At 43.1% G+C, this 20,449-nt stretch overlaps 1 protein-coding gene across 6 annotated transcripts in view; it reads right to left on the reverse strand.

Annotated features, from left to right (window-relative positions):
- Positions 1 to 20,449, reverse strand: part of ltbp1 (latent transforming growth factor beta binding protein 1) — a 408,702-nt gene that overhangs the window by 122,949 nt on the left and 265,304 nt on the right. For all 6 annotated transcript variants that reach the window (XM_069930946.1, XM_069930944.1, XM_069930947.1 and 3 more), the window contains 2 exons: positions 18,496 to 18,618; positions 16,662 to 16,784 (listed from right to left, as the gene is read on the reverse strand). In XM_069930946.1, coding sequence (XP_069787047.1) covers positions 16,662 to 16,784; positions 18,496 to 18,618 — 246 coding nt within the window. The remainder of the gene's footprint in view (positions 1 to 16,661; positions 16,785 to 18,495; positions 18,619 to 20,449) is intronic.

A 20,449-nucleotide genomic window follows, 5' to 3' on the forward strand; every position in this document is an offset into this window, starting at 1 on the left:
TGCACACTTGGTCTGCATACATAAACGACCTCTCCCTTTTAATGGCTTCTGGGCCCGCCAAATTTAACAAAATGTACGCTCTGGTACGAACAGGCTTGTAGCTGCTCAAAAAAATGCCAGTTCTCCACTACCTTTCCTTCCAACGCGAGTAGGTCGGGCCATCTAAATCTGTCTGTCATTATGACGACTGTTGCAAACGTGATTCTGGTAACTCACTGCAACCAAATGGAAGGCCTCAGGCTCTTGATCACACTTATGACACGTGTTTGTTATTGCATGCGGCAAATAAGGTGAACCAAACAACTTTAGTGTACACAATCGGGGGGGTGTGGGGAGGGGGAGAGAGAGAGAGAGAGAGAGAGAGAGAGAGAGAGAGAGAGAGAGAGAGAGAGAGAGAGAGAGAGAGAGAGAGAGAGAGAGAGAGAGAGCCCATAGCATTACATCTGCTTCCTGCTAGTACTCAGTTCAACTAATGAGCCCTCTTAGAGGTCGCATATGCGCAGCGTGCTGTTACAAGTACGGTGGCTACAATGAGATTGCAGTAGGTGGAGAGTGTGACAGATTATGCTGCATTTTATATTGTAAGTTATATATTTTAAAGGAGATAAATTGTGGCAGGTTATTTTTTTTTTAGTGTAGGTCATATACAAACACTTCAAAACGGATCTCATTTAAAATACTGGAGCTCTGCTCAAGCCGGACAGGCCCTGCTCCAAGTATCTTCGCAAAAACTTTGAGGAGTGCCTCTGGAGTCTTCACAAATGGATTGTTGCTATGGAAAGCAATGGATGAAAGAACTCAGAGGATTAGGTCCAGAGACGCAGGCTGTCTGAGTAAAGTTTGCTGTTCTAATAGGGTCATGTGGTTTTGCAAGCAGAGAGAGAAAAACAGGCTTTTCTCTGAGGGAGAGAGAGAGAGAAAAAATTCAGTTCTCCAGTTCAGCAGCAGCAACTGGGACTGGAACCAGGACAAGCTAGCAAGCTTGTGGAAAATCCCCATTTGGAAGACAGGTTGTGAGTGGTTAGTTCAGCCTGGTCAAAGCCCTTGTGGTTCATACAAGAGGAGAGGACTGGCTGCCTAATGTTTCACTTGGAATAAGGGAAACAAAAAGGAACTCTGTGGTAACTTGAAAGAAAGTGGTTATCATCTGGAAAACCCTGATGGGGCAAGTTACTTCGGCAAGACACTGACATGGCTGATCAAAAGGAATCAGTTTGTGTCCAATGAACAACAAATCTCTCTCTGAAAACTGACAAGAGTGGTAACCATTTACCTTTCAAGCACCAAAGCCTGGTGAAATTCATAAATGTTAAATTCTGTGCACAGTATAAGAATTGCCTGCAACCAGTGAACTTGGAGGAATGAGAAGTGAGATTGGACTATGAACCAAAGAACTTTTCTGAACTTACACACACATTACGTACACTTGTGCTTAGAATTAGAAGGGGATTAAGTTAAGTAAGTTAACAGTAATAAGATAAAGTTTGATCCTTTTTTATGTTTAAAGATAATTAAAAGCAACTTTTGTTTAAATATCCATTTGTCTTAGTCAATTTCTGTGGCTGCTGGGTTTTGGGGTCCTCTGGGCTCAATAACAAGACCAACCAATGGCAGCGGCTGTCTACACATGGTATGTAGTCACATCAGTGAATTAATTGTACCTTTGGAGAGAATTTGAGCCAGCTAACGTAAAGGGAAAAAGCAAAGGGTGATTGTCAGGTATCCACCGCACTGCAGGAAAACACCTGAATTCACAAGCAGTTTCCTTACAATAATGCAGCCACGGGAGTGTGGTAGGTGACAGTAGAGGAGAAACAGGCACTAAGTGGCCACCAAATTCAAGTCAGCCAGTTAAAAGCTGAACTGGTCAGATGGGGCGACCCAACAATCCCTGAGACTCATGATAGTGTCAATGTACCTCCTTTCTGCCTGCTCTTTTCTCACCAGTCAATGTACAGTTCATGATCTCACCGAAGCCAATTCCTCAGCCCGGCTGTGTCGAGAGAGGACCCTGAATTTTTAAAACGAAAATTCAGGGAAATGTGCAATCCACAGAGAAACATGATGATGGAAAGGCACAAGTTTAATACCAGAGACCAAAAGCCTGGTGAGTCAAACCACTCATATGCTGTGCATTTAGAGCTACCAACCACAGATGAATGGTGAGGCATATGTTTCCGTACTGAGCTTTAGAGATGACATGAAGATTTTAGACAGGATGGCCTGCAGAGATTCATTGATATAATTTGCATATAGGAGTGTACTTTTCACAAATGTTTTAGCATGTGAATGGATCTTGAAGCTTTATTTGGGTCGGAAGAAATTCAATTTAAATGAAGACAGTAAATTCATATGCAGATAGTCACAAGGTGTAAGGTTTTTTAAGTTATTTCTGGACAAGAGAAAAGTTCATTTTTAAATTTTTGAATTGAAGTTTTTTTTAAAAATTACTTTCAGACTTTAATTCCAATCCAACAAGTGGGGGAAACCCAGTTAGTTCTGTTTCTCCTGTCATGAGCCAGGAACCCTTGCCCAACATTCACTACTGTTTCTGCCAAGGTTCACAATGTGACAATCCTTCTGGAATTAATTTTGAGTCGAAGTGTGTCTTCTTTGGTTATTATTGTTTGGGAATCTTGTGTGGAATCAGCAGTTTTTTCCAAAAAGGCATTAATTTTTAATCTCTATTAAAAAAATTTAACTAAGGTATTAGAGACAATAATTATAACCCGATTGAATCTGATGTTTATTTAATTCAGTTTCAATCTCGCAAGTGAACCAGTCACATCACTGACAACTTATCCACTAACATGTCGACAAGCAGATAGCCAAGACATGATAAATAACATTCGCATTTTAAAATCAAACTGCAGAATTAATGACAAAATATTATGCCAATATAGATTTCTGAATAGTCTTAAAGGTGGTCCACTAAAACTCCAGTAATCTAGAATTCATGCAACCGACAATTTCAACTAACTGGCCAAAATAAATCAAGGAATATGCATATATAGATTTAAAAAATCAAGGTTTAAAATTGGCGCGCCTCATCGTTAGTTCGCCAGTCATGCAACAAGCAACAATTCACTTATACAGCACCTACCAATTCCCAGAGGTGCCAGAAAACAGGGGTTTTACTGTGTGACAGAGTACATAGATATGTTTTTGGGAGATAAATTGGGAAAGGTTTGTTAGAATAGGTCACATACAAACACTTTAAAATAGATCTTATTTGAAATACTGGAGCTCTGCTAATGTTAGTCAAATCAGGGCCTCACAGCTTTTGCAAAAGCTTTGAAAAGTGCTCAAGAGACTTCATTAATGGATTGTTGTTTACAAAAGGCGACAGATGAAAGAGCACATCAGAGCCGCTGCTGTCTGGAAGAGGGCTTGCTGTTCTAAGATGGTCATGTGGTTTTGCAAACAGAGAGAAACAGAAAGAGAGAGAGGGACACACAGAGATCACTTGTACAGTGTTATGGCCAGCAGAAGCAGCTGGGACTGGAACAGGACAAGCTGGCAAGCTTATGGAAAGCCCATTTGGAAGAAGACCTGGTCAAAGCCCTTGTGGCTCATGCAAGGAGAGAGGACTGGCTATCTAATGTTTCACTTGGAATAAGGGAAATAAAAAGGCACTCTGTGGTGATCTGAAAGAAAGAGGTCATCATCTGGGGAACCCTGAGGGGAAAGTTTTGTCACCAAGACACTGGAGTGACTGATGGAAGTACATCAGTTGTGGATGCCCTGGAACAACAAATCTATATCTGAAAACCTTCCTGATTGGTAACCATTTACCCTTCAAGCACCAAAGCCTGGCAAACTTTATAAATGTTACATTCTGTGCACAGAATAAGAATTGCCTGCAATCAGTAAACTCGGAGGAATGAGGAGTGAGATTGCACTGTAAACCAAAGAACTTTTCTGAACTTACACACACACATTACATACACAGTGCGCTTAGAATTAGAAAGGGGTTAAGTTGGGTTAAGTAAGTCAATAGAGGTAAGTTAAAGTTTGATTCTATTTTCATGTTTGAAGATAATTAAAAGCAACTTTGGTTTAAGTAACCATTTGTCTTGGTGAATATCTATTGCTGCTAGGTTTTGGGGTCCTCTGGGCTCGTAACAGCTTTGAAGAGAAAAACCCTGAAGAGAATAAAGTGTTCAAAGCCCAGGCATTTCAACTAGCCATTTGGGAGAAGTATCAAAGGAAAACCAACACATTTTTTCTGTGCCCCTGCAAGGGTGTACTCCAGAGGAGGGAAGGAAAACCGGCCTGTACAGTATTTTACCTATGCAATGATGGGAAAGTTAGTGGTCCTTTATCATCATAACATCTGGAAACCGACAGCTTTGCAGAATTGTGCATTTTAACAAGGAAGGACCAGGCCCCCTGCAAGCAATTCTGCACTCCTCCATCAACTGCATTATTCAAAGCTTCCTCTGTGCAATCAAGAAAAATCATTTAAATTGGCCCAGATTCACAAAATGTTAAATAGCCTTAAAATATCACATGCACTGCCTGGGATCCAAGGGAGTTTTATTAGTTTACTGAACTATAAAAACTGTTTACGAAACTCTCCTGCCAAGAAAAAAAATTATGGATGTGGATTGTAATTCCTTCTTGTAATATTTTTAACATGCATTTTTCATTTATTAAATCTTGATTTACACTGTAGCTTCAACCATGATCACATGTGTATGTTGTAACTGTTAGTCTTTATTTGGCACATCATAAAGTGATTCATCGTGTAATTAAAAGCTACATTTTGGTACTAGTGTGTCATTTTTGGGAATGCTCTATACCAGCCATTCTTAACAGGGGCCATCCGCCTTTCCACACCCCCTTCAACCGGGGGTCACAGCACAATTAAGGGCGGGCCACAGATTGAAATCATGGATGTCACGTTGAAGTTGTATAAGGCATTGGTGAGGCCAAATTTAGAATATTGTGTGCAGTTTTGGTTGCTGAACCATAGGAAGGAGATAAACAGAATAGAGAGAGTGCAGAGGAGGTTTACAAGAATGTTGCCTGGGTTTCTGGGTTTGAGTTAGAGGAAAAAGTTGAACAGACTGGGACTTCATTCCCTGGAGCGTAGAAGATTGAGGGGTGATTTGATAAAGGTATTTAAAATTATGAGGGGGACAGATAGAGTCAATGTGGACAGGCTTTGAGAGTGGGGGAGATTCAAACAAGAGGGCATGGATTGAGATTGAAGGGGGAAAGATTAGGGGAAACATGAGGGGGAATTTCTTCACTCAGAGGGTGGTGGGAGTGTGGAATGAGCTTCCAGCCAAAGTAGTAGATGGGGGCTTGATTTTAATATTTAAAGAAAAGTTGGAAAGGTATGTGGATGAGAGAGGTGTGGAGGGTTATGGATTGGGTGTGGGTCAATGGGACTAGGAGAGAGAAGGTGTTGGGCATGGACTAGAAAGGCCGAACTGCCCTGATTCTGTGCTGTAATTGTCATATGGTTATAAATATTTTATGTTTCTTAAAGCAGTTGGTAGAAAAGTATGAAAGAAAGCAAATAAATGACAGGGAAGGGAGCCCATAAACTTTAAGCAGAATGTTAAGGGGGCCAGAGCCAAAAGGTTGAGAAGGGCTGCTCATCAGTGACTGTACAGCAGCTTCCAACATGAGAAAGGGAGAAAATTCTCACCAAATCTTCAGGGTTTTTCTCTTCAAAGTCGAAATTGGGCAGCATGGTTGGCGTAACGGTTAGTGTAGTGCATTTACAGCGCCAGCGATCGGGACCGGACTGGGGTTTGAGTCCCGCGCAGTCTGTAAGGAGTTTATATGTTCTCCCTGTGTCTACGTGGGTTTTCTCTGGGGTCTCTGGTTTCCTCCCACCATTCAAAACATACTGGGTGTGTAGGTTAATTGGGTGTAAATTAAGCAGCACGGACTTGTAGGTCGAAATGGCCTGTTATCGTGCTGCACATCTAAATTTAAATTTAACATTTTTAAAAATGCTCTTGATTCACCATTGAATGAAAATCTAAGGCAGTGAAACCCATTGCAATGATATCACAATCACTTCTCAGGTGATTTTTACAGTGTGAAAACATAGCCTCAATTTTATTATAAATTACCCATGTCTTGATTGATTTGGATGTCTCTTTTATAACGTATTTGTTGGATTACAGAGGATACGTGGAACAGGATATAGCCAATTAGCCCAACTCACACTGGCATTTACGTTCTATTTGATCCCCTTTATGCCTCTTCTCATCTACATCTATGAGTGTAAACCTCTCTTCCTTTCTCCCTCATGTGCTCAATATAATATATATATACCCTTCTTGAACACTTAATCTTCCCAATGTTATAAATCCCATAATTCTGAAGTGTAGGGGGTTCCAGTATTTAGAAAAATCAAAAAATAGATGCAGGCTTAGGCCATTTGGCCCTTCAAGCCTACACCGCCATTCAATATGATCATGGCTGATCATGGTTGGGGAATCTTTAGGTGTTCCCATTCACCGGCTCCTCCTGTTCTTCTTGGTGCAAGTCATGGGTTTTGGAAGGTAAAGTCAGAGTAGCAATTGTAATACCTTGTGCAAGACGTACGCGCCGTGTACATCACGATGAAAGGAATAAATATTTAGAGTACTGAATGGGGTGGAGTGGCAATTGAGAGTTGTTGTTTCCACCTATACATAGGCAAGTGGAAAGCATTCCTGACTTGTGCCTTGCCGATGACGGAAAGGTTTTGGGATGTCAGGTGAAGTGACACTCCCCAGATGATACCAGGTCTCTGAATATCGTACCTATATTGTCCTATATTTATGTGGCTCCACATGTATTTCTGGTCAATGGTAATCCCCAGAATATTAATAGAGGAGAACTGCTGATACCAATGTCTTGAATTGTGGGTAATAATCATTGCTTGACTATTATGAAGTGCCAGTATTACTTGCCATGTATTAGCCCTTGCCTGAATTTTGCCCATTTCTAGTTACATGGGCTGCCTTCATCTACTGGAGATGAATATTTTGCAATCATTAGTGAGCTTCCATACCTGATGATGGAGGTTGAAGGCTGTTCAGCCTAAGACACTGCAAATGAGGAACCATTGCCCAGGAGTAAAAGAGAAAAGTCTGCAGACGCCGTGGTTGAAATAAAGAAAAATGCTGGAGAAATTCAGCCGGTCAAACAGTGTAGATAAAAATACACAACCAATGTTTCGGGCTTTGCCCTTCATCGAGGTATGAGTGAAAGGTAGGCAGATGCTTGAACAAAATGGTGGCGTGGAAGGGGTGGTGGGCGCTGGAGGAAAATAGCGAGGAAAGCAACGTGGCTGTGGAAGCTAGTCCGGATGCGCACATGGTCATAAAGCACAAGAGCAGCAGGGCTTACAGATAGGGAGCTGAGAGAGAGAATCTCATAGAACATCCTTCAGAGAATCCTGCTCCTCCCTCTGCTTATCCCCCCACCCCCCCACCATCCTACCATTTCGTTCGGGCACCTGCCTACATTTTGCTCATACCTTGATGAAGGGCTCAAGTCCAAAACACCAGATTTATCCTTCCTATATAAAGTACGCTGTTATTTGACTTTGTTTTAACAATTGTCCAAGGGCTAAGATAATTGACCAGAATCAATTTCCTTTGTGGAAAGGACAACTTTAGCCACTGGAGCATTTACTCTTTGATCCCCGTTGACTTCAGTTTTACCGAGGAACCTTGATGCCGCACTTTGTCACTTGCACCTCACCCCTGGAATTCATCTCTTTGGTTCATGCTTGGACCACTTGCTTTATCTACATTAGTGTGGCACCATTAAGCCCTCTTTCTAAATAGGCATACCATTGCATGCCCAATATTTGCCATCCTCCTCATATGAGAGGTCTAACAGAACCATTTGCTATTCTTCAAACTGAATGCCACATGAATCTGGGTTCATTGTGTAGCACATTTTCCCTACCAGTTGAAAGGATGTCAGGCTTCAAGCCCCATGGAGATTTGAATGCAAAGTGGCAGCACGGTGGTCGTAATGGTTAACACAATGCTGTGCCAATGAATGAGACCAGAGTTTGGATCCTGCACTATCTGTAAGGAGTCTGTATGTTCTCCTTGTGTCTGTGTGGGTTTTCCCTGGGGGCTCCAGTTTCTTCCCACCATTCAAAACGTACTGGGGACTTGTGGGTTAATCAGGTAGCACAGGTTCGTGGGCCGAAAGGGCCTGTTACCGCACTGTATGTCTAAACTTAAATTGAATTTTAAAAATGTAATTTAAAATTTACATTTAGATTTTTTTTTCATTTAATTTTCTAGTGCAGTGCTGCGAGAGTATTTGATGTCTTTCCTATGAGACATTAGACTGATCACCGATCTTTTCTCTCTCTAGACACCATCTAGAAAAAGTGCAGGGGAGTTATCCCTGACATCCAGACTAACAGTTGGTCACAGTTATTGTAGCCATTAGCACAACTCTATTACAATGCCAGCGACACGGGATCAAATCCAGCACTGTTCCACAAGGAGTTTGTATGTTCTCCCCGTGTCTGTGTAGGTTTACCCTGAGTGCCCCAATTTCCCTCCACATTCCAAATACATACAGAATTAGTAGGTTAAATGGTATTTGGGCGGTGCCAGCATTTCGGCTAGAAGAGTGTTTCACCATGTTGCATCTCAAAAAATGTTTTTACAAAATTTAAAATCCCGTGATTTACACATCCCAAACAAATCATTGTTATACTGTTGCATTCTCTGGAACCTGGCTGTGGAAAGAAATTGGCTGTCATATTACCTATAAGATGACAGAAACTTCATAAAGCAGATGATTATCTGTGAAGTACTTTCGGATATTCTTGGTGAGGTAGTACATAAGGCCATGGACAGACATGTGAGTGTAGGAGTTTGACACAGAATTGAAATGGTTGGCTACTGGGAGGTCTCTGTCATCGGTGCGGATGGAGCAAAGGTGCTCAGCGATCTCCCAATTTTCACCCAGTCTTTGGTTGACAAGGCCAACCATGTCAGTTCAGTGTCACACTCCCACACCCGTCCATAGCCTTATGTACTGTCCCACCAAGACTACCCGCAAATTAGAGGAACAACATCTGATTTTCCATCTGGCCACTCTCCAACCAGATGGCATTAACATCTGGCTTCTGCTAACCTGCTCTCCTCTTCCCCCTCCCTGCTCCCCTCCCCTTTCCAGTTCTCCTCCCTCCCTTCATCCAGCCATCCCTCCTCCCCTTGATTGCTGCTGTCCCCTCCCTTCAGTCTTGCAGCCACCCTTCCCCCTCCACTCTTCTGTTTGGAGGCCTGCTAACATATTTCTACACCTTGATGAAGAGCTCAAGCCCGAAATATCAGTTATGTTTCTTTACTTTTGCTATATAAAGGACCCTGTTTGACCTACTGAGTTTCTCCAGCATTGTTTTTGCTTTAACCACAGTATCTGCGGATTTTCGTGTTTTATATCAGATCAGATACTATTTATTGTCATAATAAAACAGAAATGTAATATTACACAAAATTGCCTTTGGTCTGCCATAAGGATTTGCCATTACCATTGCCCAGAGACTCTTACAGTCAGAGAAAGAGAAGCAAAAGAGAGGCCCCTCAGACTCACTGATTGTCCATGGATTCATCTCCAGCATTCCCAGTCTTTGCAGCCGCACAAAGCTCCAGTTCAGTTCAAACCATTGATGACACAAGCCCAGATCCAAACCTCCAACATGATGAGGAAGCCTTCAGCTCCCATGGCCCTTCAGGAGCCCTTCTTGCCCTCAGCATTCTCTCGAATCCCGGATGAAATACCTGGTTCTCATGAGCCTAATCTCCAGCAACCCACAGCCTGCTGTGAGCCCTTTGATCTTGTTGCTAACGGCCCACAGTCCGTGAAGGGTTCCTCACCCTCCAGCCTCCAACACCTCGGCACTTGTGTGTGTCGTTCAGCCGCAAAGCCCCTCGCTGGCCTGCCACCACAGTCACTATCCTTAGGGTTGTCTCTTCTGCTTCTCCTTCTCAATAGGGGTTGTTCTCCTCCTTACTGGTGCCCTGCACCAGTCCATTGCTCCACCGGGGCGTGCAATTAAAGCATCTTTGGCTCCTTTAATGGGCTGTTTAATGCCTGTACAGTGTCAGCAGCATTAGGACTGATGGTTGAACCCTTCAGAGCAGCGCTCTTCCAGGTCTGCACCAATTATGGCAGCAGTTCCGGCTGCCAATTTTTTTTAATAGGTGACAGGGCCAGGAGGTGAAGGTCAGTCACTGGAGATGGTGAGAAAGACAGGATTAGTGGAAAAGGGATGTGGATGGAGCCTGTTTGGGGGGGGAGGATTTACGTCTAGTATTCAGAAGGGATGGTGTAAGCATGTTGCTCAAGGTTGAGCTTGGTGGACAAGAAGATTGAGACAGATATTTGGAGGTAGCGAGGGGTAAACCTAGCTGACCTCACCCACAGCAAATCCATCTATTACTGATTCATCCGCATGTTAAACATTGTCAGAAGTGACCAGCACACAATCCTTGTGGTGTTGTCTGATACAAAAATTCTGCCAAATAGACTCAGAACTGGGCATCTATTAGGCACTGTTAAGCCAGGCATAATTAAACGGAGACACCAACCTGATGTCGCTGCAACAAGGCAGCAAGTACACCCTGAGCAGCATGCCTTGAAAAGATTTCAGTGATCCCATAGACGATAGATCCTGTAAGTGAATGTTTCAAGGGCCAGGACCTTAGCCAAACAACACAAGGGACCACTCAAAACTCTGCTACTTCACCTTGTTAACCCAGGTACTCCTCACACAAAATCAGGATTTCATGTGCAAAGGCTGTGAGCTGCAAGATTTTCATTTTCAGTTACAGTCATGAGACACATTTAGTATAAACAACATCACAGCAGTGTTATTACTCTGCCGTGCTTTGGCAAGGTCACACAAACTTCTTTCTCAGGTTAGTGCTAGGTACAAAAGCCTTCAGCTCTTGTGTGCAAGGTTAACTCAAAGCCTTGTTCCCGTTTTCTTTAAAAAAATAACAAGCAAACACAATTAGCTACAGTTCATTCGACTGCACTCAGATGAGTTTCTCAGTCCCACACATGCACAGCGACAAGGAACATAAGCCTGTCGAACAGGAGCTAATAAACCATATCACCAGATGTGTCTTGAAAGTGTTTGCGGCGAGGTTTCGGAAAGTGTAACAAGGCCGATTGAGGCCCTGTAATTCACCAGACTGGAAATTTTCATCTGCTGGGTCTAATTAACCTTCGAAGTAAAAAAAAGGGCAAGAATGCTTGCAAAAAAAAAAATGCAATTAGAAATAAAATATATTTGATCCCCTGGTGGATGATCTGCATACCCATGTTTGCTAAGTGTTGGGCTGAGTACTCTTGCTAGGTCAACTGTGTACACCAGCACCCCGTGGGGAAATCGCTCAACACTAAATATTTTCCCTCGTCTAGACAAGGAACCCTCGGGCAGCTGCACCGATTCTGATGCCATTTGAAAGGGCACTGGCCATAAATATTGCCTGAAGAAATTTGGGAGGATGGGTCAACTCAATGATGAGACGCAGGGATATTCTGCAACTGGAAAAACTAATAACTGCTCAATCAGCAGGGCTGCTGGCAATAAAACTAACTGGAGCACTGCGTGAAATGGAATTCTCCCACAAGCTTGCACCTGCGTTCCACTGTATTGTGAGACTTTAGTCGGTGTTAGAATGTATTCACATTGCAGACTGTTGAAAACTCGCAATAGAATGCCCTTCCCTCCCTTCTTTCTGCCAATTTCTAATATAAACTGACAACTGGCTTGTTTTCAAAGAAGTGTCTCTCCTTTCTTTCCCTTGTTGACAGGACAGGCCTTCAGATGTTGAAGGCACCCTGGTGCCAAATGCAAGTGGTCACTGTCTCTCACAAAGGGCCTGCAAAATACATTTGGGCAAACTATTCTTCCAACAAAAGGTGTTACAGCAAGCTTAGCTCCACAGGGTCAGGGACGACCAGCACGCGTAAGTAGAGGGCCATCCAGCCAATCGTAGCAGGAAAACAGGCCATTTAGCCCATCACAGCCACCAGTGGACATCCACCTTTATCAGAAGAATAATATAATGAAGTGTTCTGCGGGTGAGTGGGTGTGCGCGCACGCGCCTGTGGGCAAGTTCACATGCATGTGGGTGCCTGTAGGAGGCACAGACATGGGGAAACAAACAAGCCTGGAGTAATTCCATGGATCAGAGAATGAAAGGGAAATAACAGATCCCAAAATTGCTGGAGTAAATGAGAGACAGAACCTTGGTGAACAGAGAAGGTTGAGAGGAAATCGAATAAACATATACAGAATAAATAAAATATGAGTGCAGAAATATAATGATACGAATGCTACTGTGATTGGCATTTTAAATTATAAGGGGGATGGCTGGATAGGCTTAGATATTTCTCCCTGGAGTGCCAAGGCAGGATGATATGGTGATTGTAAAGTCATGAGAGGTATAGATAAGAAATATATTCATAGCCTACTGTCTCGGGAAGAGGAATCTAAAACTAGAGGGTGTAGATTTAAAGGGACAGGAAAAAGTTTTGAAAGTGATCTGAGGGGCATCTTCTTTCGCACACAGGGTGGTGGGTATATGAGACAAGCTGCCTGAGGAACTGGTCGAAGTGTAATGTTCAAAAAACATTTAGGCAGGTATATGGAGAGAAAAGGTTTTGAGGAATATGAGCAGAAAGCAAGTTGGACTAGCTGGCATGGACAAGTTGGGATGAATGACCTGTTTCTTTGCAGTAAAGTTTATGATTCTCTCCAAATCCTTGCTGGATTTAAGTAGAGAAACTTGCTCCCATTTGGTCATCGTGTAAAGAATCACAAATGTAAAGTGATTGGTGGAAGGTCATGGGGTATTACCAGGGAAAAAATATCCCCCTAGAGCAAGTGCAGTACACAACAGCGCAGCCACAGAAAGCAAAGCAGTCGACATTTCGGGCCTGTGCCCTTCACCAGCAGCGCCAAAAAACTGGACAGACACCCGAACAGAAAGGTAGGAGAGCGGGAGGGGAAGGAGAGAAGCACAGACTGGTGGGTGATTGGTTGGTACAGGTGAGGGGAAGAAGAAGACAAAGGGACCGAGAAATGGTAGGGTGGTGGGGGGAGAGAGAGAGAGAGAGAGAGAGAGAGCAGAGGGCTAAGTAAAGTCGCTGGTAAACAAGAAAATCTGCAGCTGCTGGGGTCTAGTGTGGTACACAGAAGTAAGATAGCTCTCTTGTTTACCTCCCTGCAACAGCTGGCTGCGATCTGGAATGTACTGCCTGAATGTGCGCAGGATGCCGATTTATTTTTGGTTTACAAAATGAAAATTGTCAACTATTTAAAAGTAATAAAACTGCTGGACTATGAGAGAGCAAAATAGATGGAATGGGGCTGAATAGATTGTGCTCCCAATTGTGAGTTACTGCATGGCAACAATTCAATGATTTTATTGCTCACCAACTCCTCATCACCTCTCTCCTTTCCTAGGGCTACACATGATTCTGACAGTTTTGTTTACAAAGGGATACCGTTCCTTCTATTAAATGAATGAAAAGCTTGCCTACTTTTCTCTGTAATTAGTGACTGATGTCGTCCTAAAACATCCAATTTTGAGAGCACGATTTCATCAAGCAATAACCAGGGTCCAATGTTTCACTGCAGTGCCTCCTCTACTGAGGTAAATTAGCCAACCACACGCAAGAGAGCAAATCTGGGCTACTTTAAGATTAAATTTAGACATATGGCAGGGTAACAGGCCCTCCAGGCCCACAAGCATGCACCGCCCAAATACCCCAATAAGCTTACAAGCCCAGTACATTTTGAAATGTAGGAGGAAACAGGAACACCCAGAGGAAATGCACGCAGACACATGGAGAATGCACAAACTCCTTACAGACCTCGCCTAATTCGAACCCGGGTCGCTGGTGCCGTGTTAGTGTCGCGGTGACCCCTTTTGCAGTTGTTGACGCAGCTTTCTCTCTACACTTGCTGAATATTCCCAGCACTTCCATTTCTGATGTCCACAGTATTTTGGTTTGTGTTTTTTTTTTCTCTCTGGCTGACCCAACCAGTCCAAATACATTGATTTCGAGACTGTCTCAGAGCGTGGTGATCTCACTCCTGTTGCTCAATATGCCCAAGCGTAAGCAGGAAATGCTCTGTAACAGGAAGGCAAACTGGGGTGGGGGGGAGTGATTATCCAAATTTCCAGTGCCTGTAACCTAACTTGCACCATCACCTTGGTACTAGCTGTCGTCGACTGATTCCCAGAAAAGTAATACCTCAGTTTTAAATGTTTTCATTCCTATGTTCAAATCCATTCATGGCCTCGCTCTTCCTTGGCTTCTCCAGCCTGAAAAGCATCTGAGACATCTCTGTTTCTCAAGTTCTGACCTGTTGATCATCCTGACTCCAGTTGCTCCTGCATGGAGTCTGGATGAATGGAAGGAAGGTCTTCCTACTTGCAGCTGATTCAAGGGGCAGGGGAGGTATCTACTGCAAAAAATCTATTTAACACAGACAGATATTATGATCAGGCATTCTTTGACAGGAAGGTTGGTGGTATCAGAGTCAATCAAAGGAAGGTTAGATATTTGAGGAAAAATTAAACAGGCAAAGAATAGAGGAATTGAACTGGTTGGACAAATCAAGGACAGGCATGCATCTGATGGGCTGAATGGTCTCCACCTCTACTTTAATAATCTACAGATGCTCAACCTATAATGGGGTTACATTCCAACAGACCCATCGTAATTGGAAAAATCGTAAGTTGAAAAAGAATACCACACCTACCAAACATCATAGCCTAGCAGAACACTTACCGTGGCCTACAGTTGGGCAAAATCATCTAACACAAAGCCTATTTTATAATAAAGTGTTGAATATCTCATGTATTTTATTGAATACTGAAAGAAGTTTTGTTCAGCTTAGGCTAGCCCAGTTCGGGTTACCTTGCAGGTGCTCAGAACACTTACCATAGCCCACAGCTGGGCAAATTTAACTAAAACAAAGCCTATTTTATAATTAAAAGTGGAATACCTTTTATTCCACACTGGAGAAAAAAAAACAATTTTTAATCATAAAATATAGAGCCAGCCAAAGCATCCATCAGCTGTTGCGCAATTTCCAACAATGATAGTCACACCAACACCACCATGCGGCAAATTGTGAAACTACAGTGCCAAGTGACCATGTACAGGTATTTTCATTAGAATGCATATGGCTATCGTACCATCAAAACTTCGAAAGATGTCGAACCACCATAAGTAGAGGAGCATCTGTACAGTAAAACTCCTCCAGTATCTGGCACCTATGGGAATTGGTAGATACCAGATAAGTGAATTTTACGGTTGCTTGAGATTGGGGTTGCATGACTGGTGAACCTCTAGGGTGCGCCAATTTTAAACTTTCTGATTTTTTACCAATTTATCTTTCACAATTTTTTTTTGCTGGTTGCTTGAATTCCAGATAATGGGGATTTTACTGTACCAAGGGCCACAGAGAATTTTTTAGAACAGAGAGACAAGTGCATGGTCGTATGGAAGTGACGTCACAGTAGACAGGGTTGTGAAGTGTATGGTACGCTTGTCACTTAAGGCAGCTACTACAACTTCATGTTACAACTCTGTAAGATATTGTTAAGACCACTCTTATAGTATTATGAGCAGTTTTGGTCACCCAACCTATAGGAAACATGTCACTAAGCTAGAAAGGGTGCAGAAAAGATTCACTCAAATGTCACTGGGATTGGTTCGGCATTAGTTATAAGGAAAGGCAGGATAGGATGGGACTTTTCTCTCTGTATTGAAGGGTGGGGGGTGGGAACCTAAAAGAGATTTAAAAAGCCAAGAGAAACATCAAAAAGGTAAATAATTAAAGCCTTTTTCCCCCACAGGAGGGGAACTAAAACTAGAGGGCATAGATCTAAAGTGGGAAGAGAAAGATTTGAAAGGGACTTGATGGGCACATTTTTCCACACAGAGAGCAATAGATATATGCAAGAGGGAGTGGGAGAGGCTGGTAAAATTACAACATTTAGGCCAGTACATGGATAGGGAAGGTTTAGAAGGGTATGGACTAAACACAGGCAAATGGACAAGCTTACAAGGGCAACTTGGTCACCATGGACAAGTTAGGCCTAATAGCCTGTTTCTGTGCTGTAAAACTCCATCATTCTCATTCTATTATTTTCCTGCTGCTTTCAGCTGTCATAGCCACATGCTCCCTGAGATCTCTACTCTTCCTCAGCCACCTTGGTCTACTCCTTTAGCCCTGACTTTTGACCATATTCTTGGTCATCTGTCAATTTTGGCTCAGCTTCCTGGCCACCGTCACATTACTGCTTCACAGGATCTTGTTTTGCACACATGTCCTAGCTTAGAAAAATGTTCACACATTACTGGCTTCACATCTGGGCAGCTCAAGGGGGTGAAAGGCACTATGGGAATGGGAGTCTCCTCCAGCAGCAAAAGCCGGGGATTAATAATGGTGGGATGGTGAGGGACATTACATGTGGCCATCAATTAGAGGCTGCCCATGGAGGTTATGTGGTGTTGCCTGGCTTCTGACCGTCATACTTTACCATGACACCATTCATCATCCACCTGCTGAAACCACAGCATCGCATGCCTTTGAGATTCACTCACTTGGTGTTCAGACTGCGGTGCAGCCTCACCTTCACATTCAGATCCATGAGCCGATGCCGCATATCCCTGCTTACAAATGCAGTGGAAGGAACCCTCTGTGTTCAGGCAGTCCCCGTGTTCACAGCGATCTGGAGCCAAGCATTCATCCACATCTGACGGAGAGGAAGGAAATATCATATGGACCATTCCTTGAGCGAGTGACAAGTAAATTCTTCGGGGTAAACTTCCCATGCCAAAAGGGCATTCCCATGTCATTGCCATTGGAAACCAGGACAGATAAACCGAGATCCATCTGATTTTCCAGTAGATTCAAAATGATTCTGATGCATTATTTCAAAGAGTAAGGAAGTTATCACGTGCCCTGCCAATGCTTCACACGTCCACCCACATCATGACCCTGAACCTGGTCAATTACAACCTTGCTATTTTTCTGGATTCTACTTTAGAATAATGAAAGTCATATCAAAAGGGCTTCACTGGTTACACCTTTGGGCAGCCTGAGGATGTGAGAGATGCTACAGGAATGCACGTCCTCTCGAGTGACAACTGCCAGGGATTAAACAGGGTTGAGTGGAGGTGTGGTGGGTCACACAGGAGACTGTTATGACAGAGTATATAGATATATATAGATATGTTTTTGTGAAATGAATTTGGAAAGGTTTGTAAGAGTAGTTCACATACAAACACTTTAAAATAAATCTTATTTAAAATATTGGAGCTCTGTCTCATGATAGACGTGGTGGCTCCAGAATTTTTGCAAGAGCTTTTGAAGAGTGCTGAAGAGACTTCACTAATGGATTGTTGTTTACAAAAGGCAACAGATGAAAGAGCATGTTGGAGCCGCTGCTGTCTGAAGGAGAGCTTGCTGTTGGAAGTGGGTCATGTGGTTTTGCAAACAGAAGAGAATCAAACTGGCTTTCTCTCAGAGTCAGAGAGAGAGAGACAGACAGACAGACAGAGAGACAGAGATCACTTGTACAATGTTACAGACAGCAGAAGTAGCTGGGACTGGAACAAGACAAGCTGGCAAGCCCATTTGGAAGACAGCCTGGTCAAAACCCTTGTAGTTCATGCAAGAGGAGAGGACTGGCTGTCTAAAGTTTCACTTGGAATAAGGGAAACAAAAAGGAACTCTGTGGTGACCTGAAAGAAAGAGATTATCATCTGGAGAACCCTGAAGGGGCAAGTTTCGTCAGCAAGACACTCGAGTGGCAGATGGAAGTACATCAGTTGTGGATGTCCTGGAACAACAAATCGCTCTCTGAAAATTGACAAGAACCTTCCTGAGCGGTAACCAGTTACCTTTCGAGCATCAAAGCCTGGTGAACTTTATAAATGTTAAATTTTCTGTGCACAATATAAGAATTACCTGCAACCAGTGAACTTGAAGGAATGAGAAGTGTGTTTGAACTGTGAACCAAAGAACTTTTCTGAACTTACACACACATTATATACATGTGCGCTTAGAATTAGAAGGGGGTTAAGTTTGGTTAAGTAAGTCAATAGTGATAAGTTAAAGTTTGATTCTGTTTTCATGTTTAAAGATAATTAAAAGCAACTTTTGTTTAAGTAACCATTTTTCTTGGTGAATATCTATTGCTGCTGGGTTAATGGGTCCCCTGGGCTTGTAACACTGTAGATACTGGAAGCTGAAACAACAAACAATCTGCTGGAGGAACCCAGCAGGCTGGGAAGCATCTGTGGGGGTGAAGGATAGAGCTGTCAAGAATTCGACCCAGTCTTGATGTATGGTTCTGTCCCAAAGCGTGGGCACCCATGGTGGGAGTGGAGCGGGTGATGCAGTAGAGGGATGTTAAAAGCTGCCCCACAGAACTTAAGTGGTGCCAGCTATTCGTGCTTTACCTTGGCACTGTACACCATCCACGAGCTGGAAGCCACTGTGGCACGTGCAAGCAAAAGAGCCTTCGGTGTTCACACACTCGCCTCCCTGGCAAGCATTTGCATTCTCTTGGCACTCGTCAATGTCTGTAACAAATAAATTCGGAAAGCTGTTAAGCTGACATTGCCTAAAGACCTCGCTGATAGACTCCAAACATTTTATTGCTCCCCCACTATTACAATATCCAGAGGAAATACTGCTTGGGCAACCATTGCTTTTTGTACAGCTCCCAAAGCCACAAAAGGAACCTACCACGGTTAATTTGGTTAGTGTCTACAATTTTAGCCAAAAATGTGTAGTTTTAAATAAACTGCACTTGCCAGAAAGATTCTTTTCTCCCACTGAGACTAGGCACGATGTGTTCATAGTGTGGGTAGGTGGGCCATCTTAAAATGTGCAATCATTCACTCTAAGCTTTAATTAACTACTGTCACAACTACATAAAGTCATGGAGTCACATCCTCCAAAATTCTCAATGAAAACAACTTTGCAGTATTTCAAGTTGCCACTTGGCACCTTTCAGGAATTCCATAAGGTATAGGAGGAGAAATAGACTGTTCAGCCCATCGAGGTTGTCCCATGAGCTGATCCTTTTCCTCACACAGCCCCACTGCCCTCTCCCCATAATCTTAGATGCCCTGACTAATCAAGAACCAATCAAACACTGCCTTTAATACATCCAATGACCTGGCCTCCGCAACCACCTGTGGCCACAAACTCCACAGATTTACCACCCTCTGGCTGAAGAAATACCTCTACATCTCTGTTCTAAGCGGACACGCTTCAATCCTGAAGTTGTGCCTTCTTGTTCTGGACTCTCCCACGATGGGAAACAACCTTTCTACGTCCACTCTATCCATGCCTTTCAACATTCAATATGTTTCAATTAGATCTCCCCCCCCCCACCTCCGAAATTCTAACAAGGTCAAAGCTCTTCATAACTTTTCATTTCGAGAATCATCCTAGTGAACCTCCTCTGAACCTTCTCCAATTTCAGTACATCTTTCTTAAAAGAGTACAAAACTGCTCTTAATACACCAAGTAAGACATCACCAGTGCCTTATAAAACCTCAACATCACATCCTGCTTTTATATTCTATTCCTCTTCAAATGAATACATCCTGCTGTTCCCACTCCCATCTCCTCTAGATCATTGCTTTTTTTACCTATCCCGTTATCACCACTATTGCACACTAGTCATTGCAGTCATTAAATCTCTCCCCTCTTCCATGCTCACAACCTCCCCTCTTGTTCCATACTGTCCATGACCAACCTTTCCTTGCATCTTAAAACCTGTGTACCCCAAATTTCACACAAATCTGATGAAATGTCATTGACTTAAAATTATGCCAATATTTCTCTCTCTGTGGATGGTCCCTGACCTCTGAGCATATAGTTTTTTTAAAGAAAAATTACGTGTGCCTTTTATCAGGGCTGAAGTAGAAGGATTCCTCTCTTCCCTGGGCTGAAGTAGAAGGATTCCTCTCTTCCCCAGGCTGGCTTCAGGGTGCAGAGCAGAATTAGGTACACTCCCTTATCTGGAAGCAGGAAGATCCAAATATGCTCTCCACCCACATCAAACCAATCCTCTCCCTTTTACCTGTATTTACACCGCCTCGTTTCTCTGCATTCTCCAATTTCACCCCCAGCTTCTCACAATGTACTTGGAGAGATTGAGGTAATTGGTGGGGAGGTTAGAGGGAAGTTACGGACAATATTTTCACTGGGGTCTGAAGCTCAAGAGCTTGAAAAGACATTGCAGGTGGAAATCTTCACCAGATGAGCAAATGACGTATTGTAACCAATAAGGCTAGAGACCAATTCACTTGAATAGTTTCTCAGACAGGACATACATGGGACAAATTGTTTCTTTCTGCACTCTCCAGCTCTTATGGTTCTTTATCCAATTTCTGTCTG

The sequence above is a fragment of the Narcine bancroftii genome, chromosome 4 (genome assembly GCF_036971445.1).
Source record: "Narcine bancroftii isolate sNarBan1 chromosome 4, sNarBan1.hap1, whole genome shotgun sequence".
In the NCBI taxonomy this organism is placed as follows: domain Eukaryota; kingdom Metazoa; phylum Chordata; class Chondrichthyes; order Torpediniformes; family Narcinidae; genus Narcine; species Narcine bancroftii.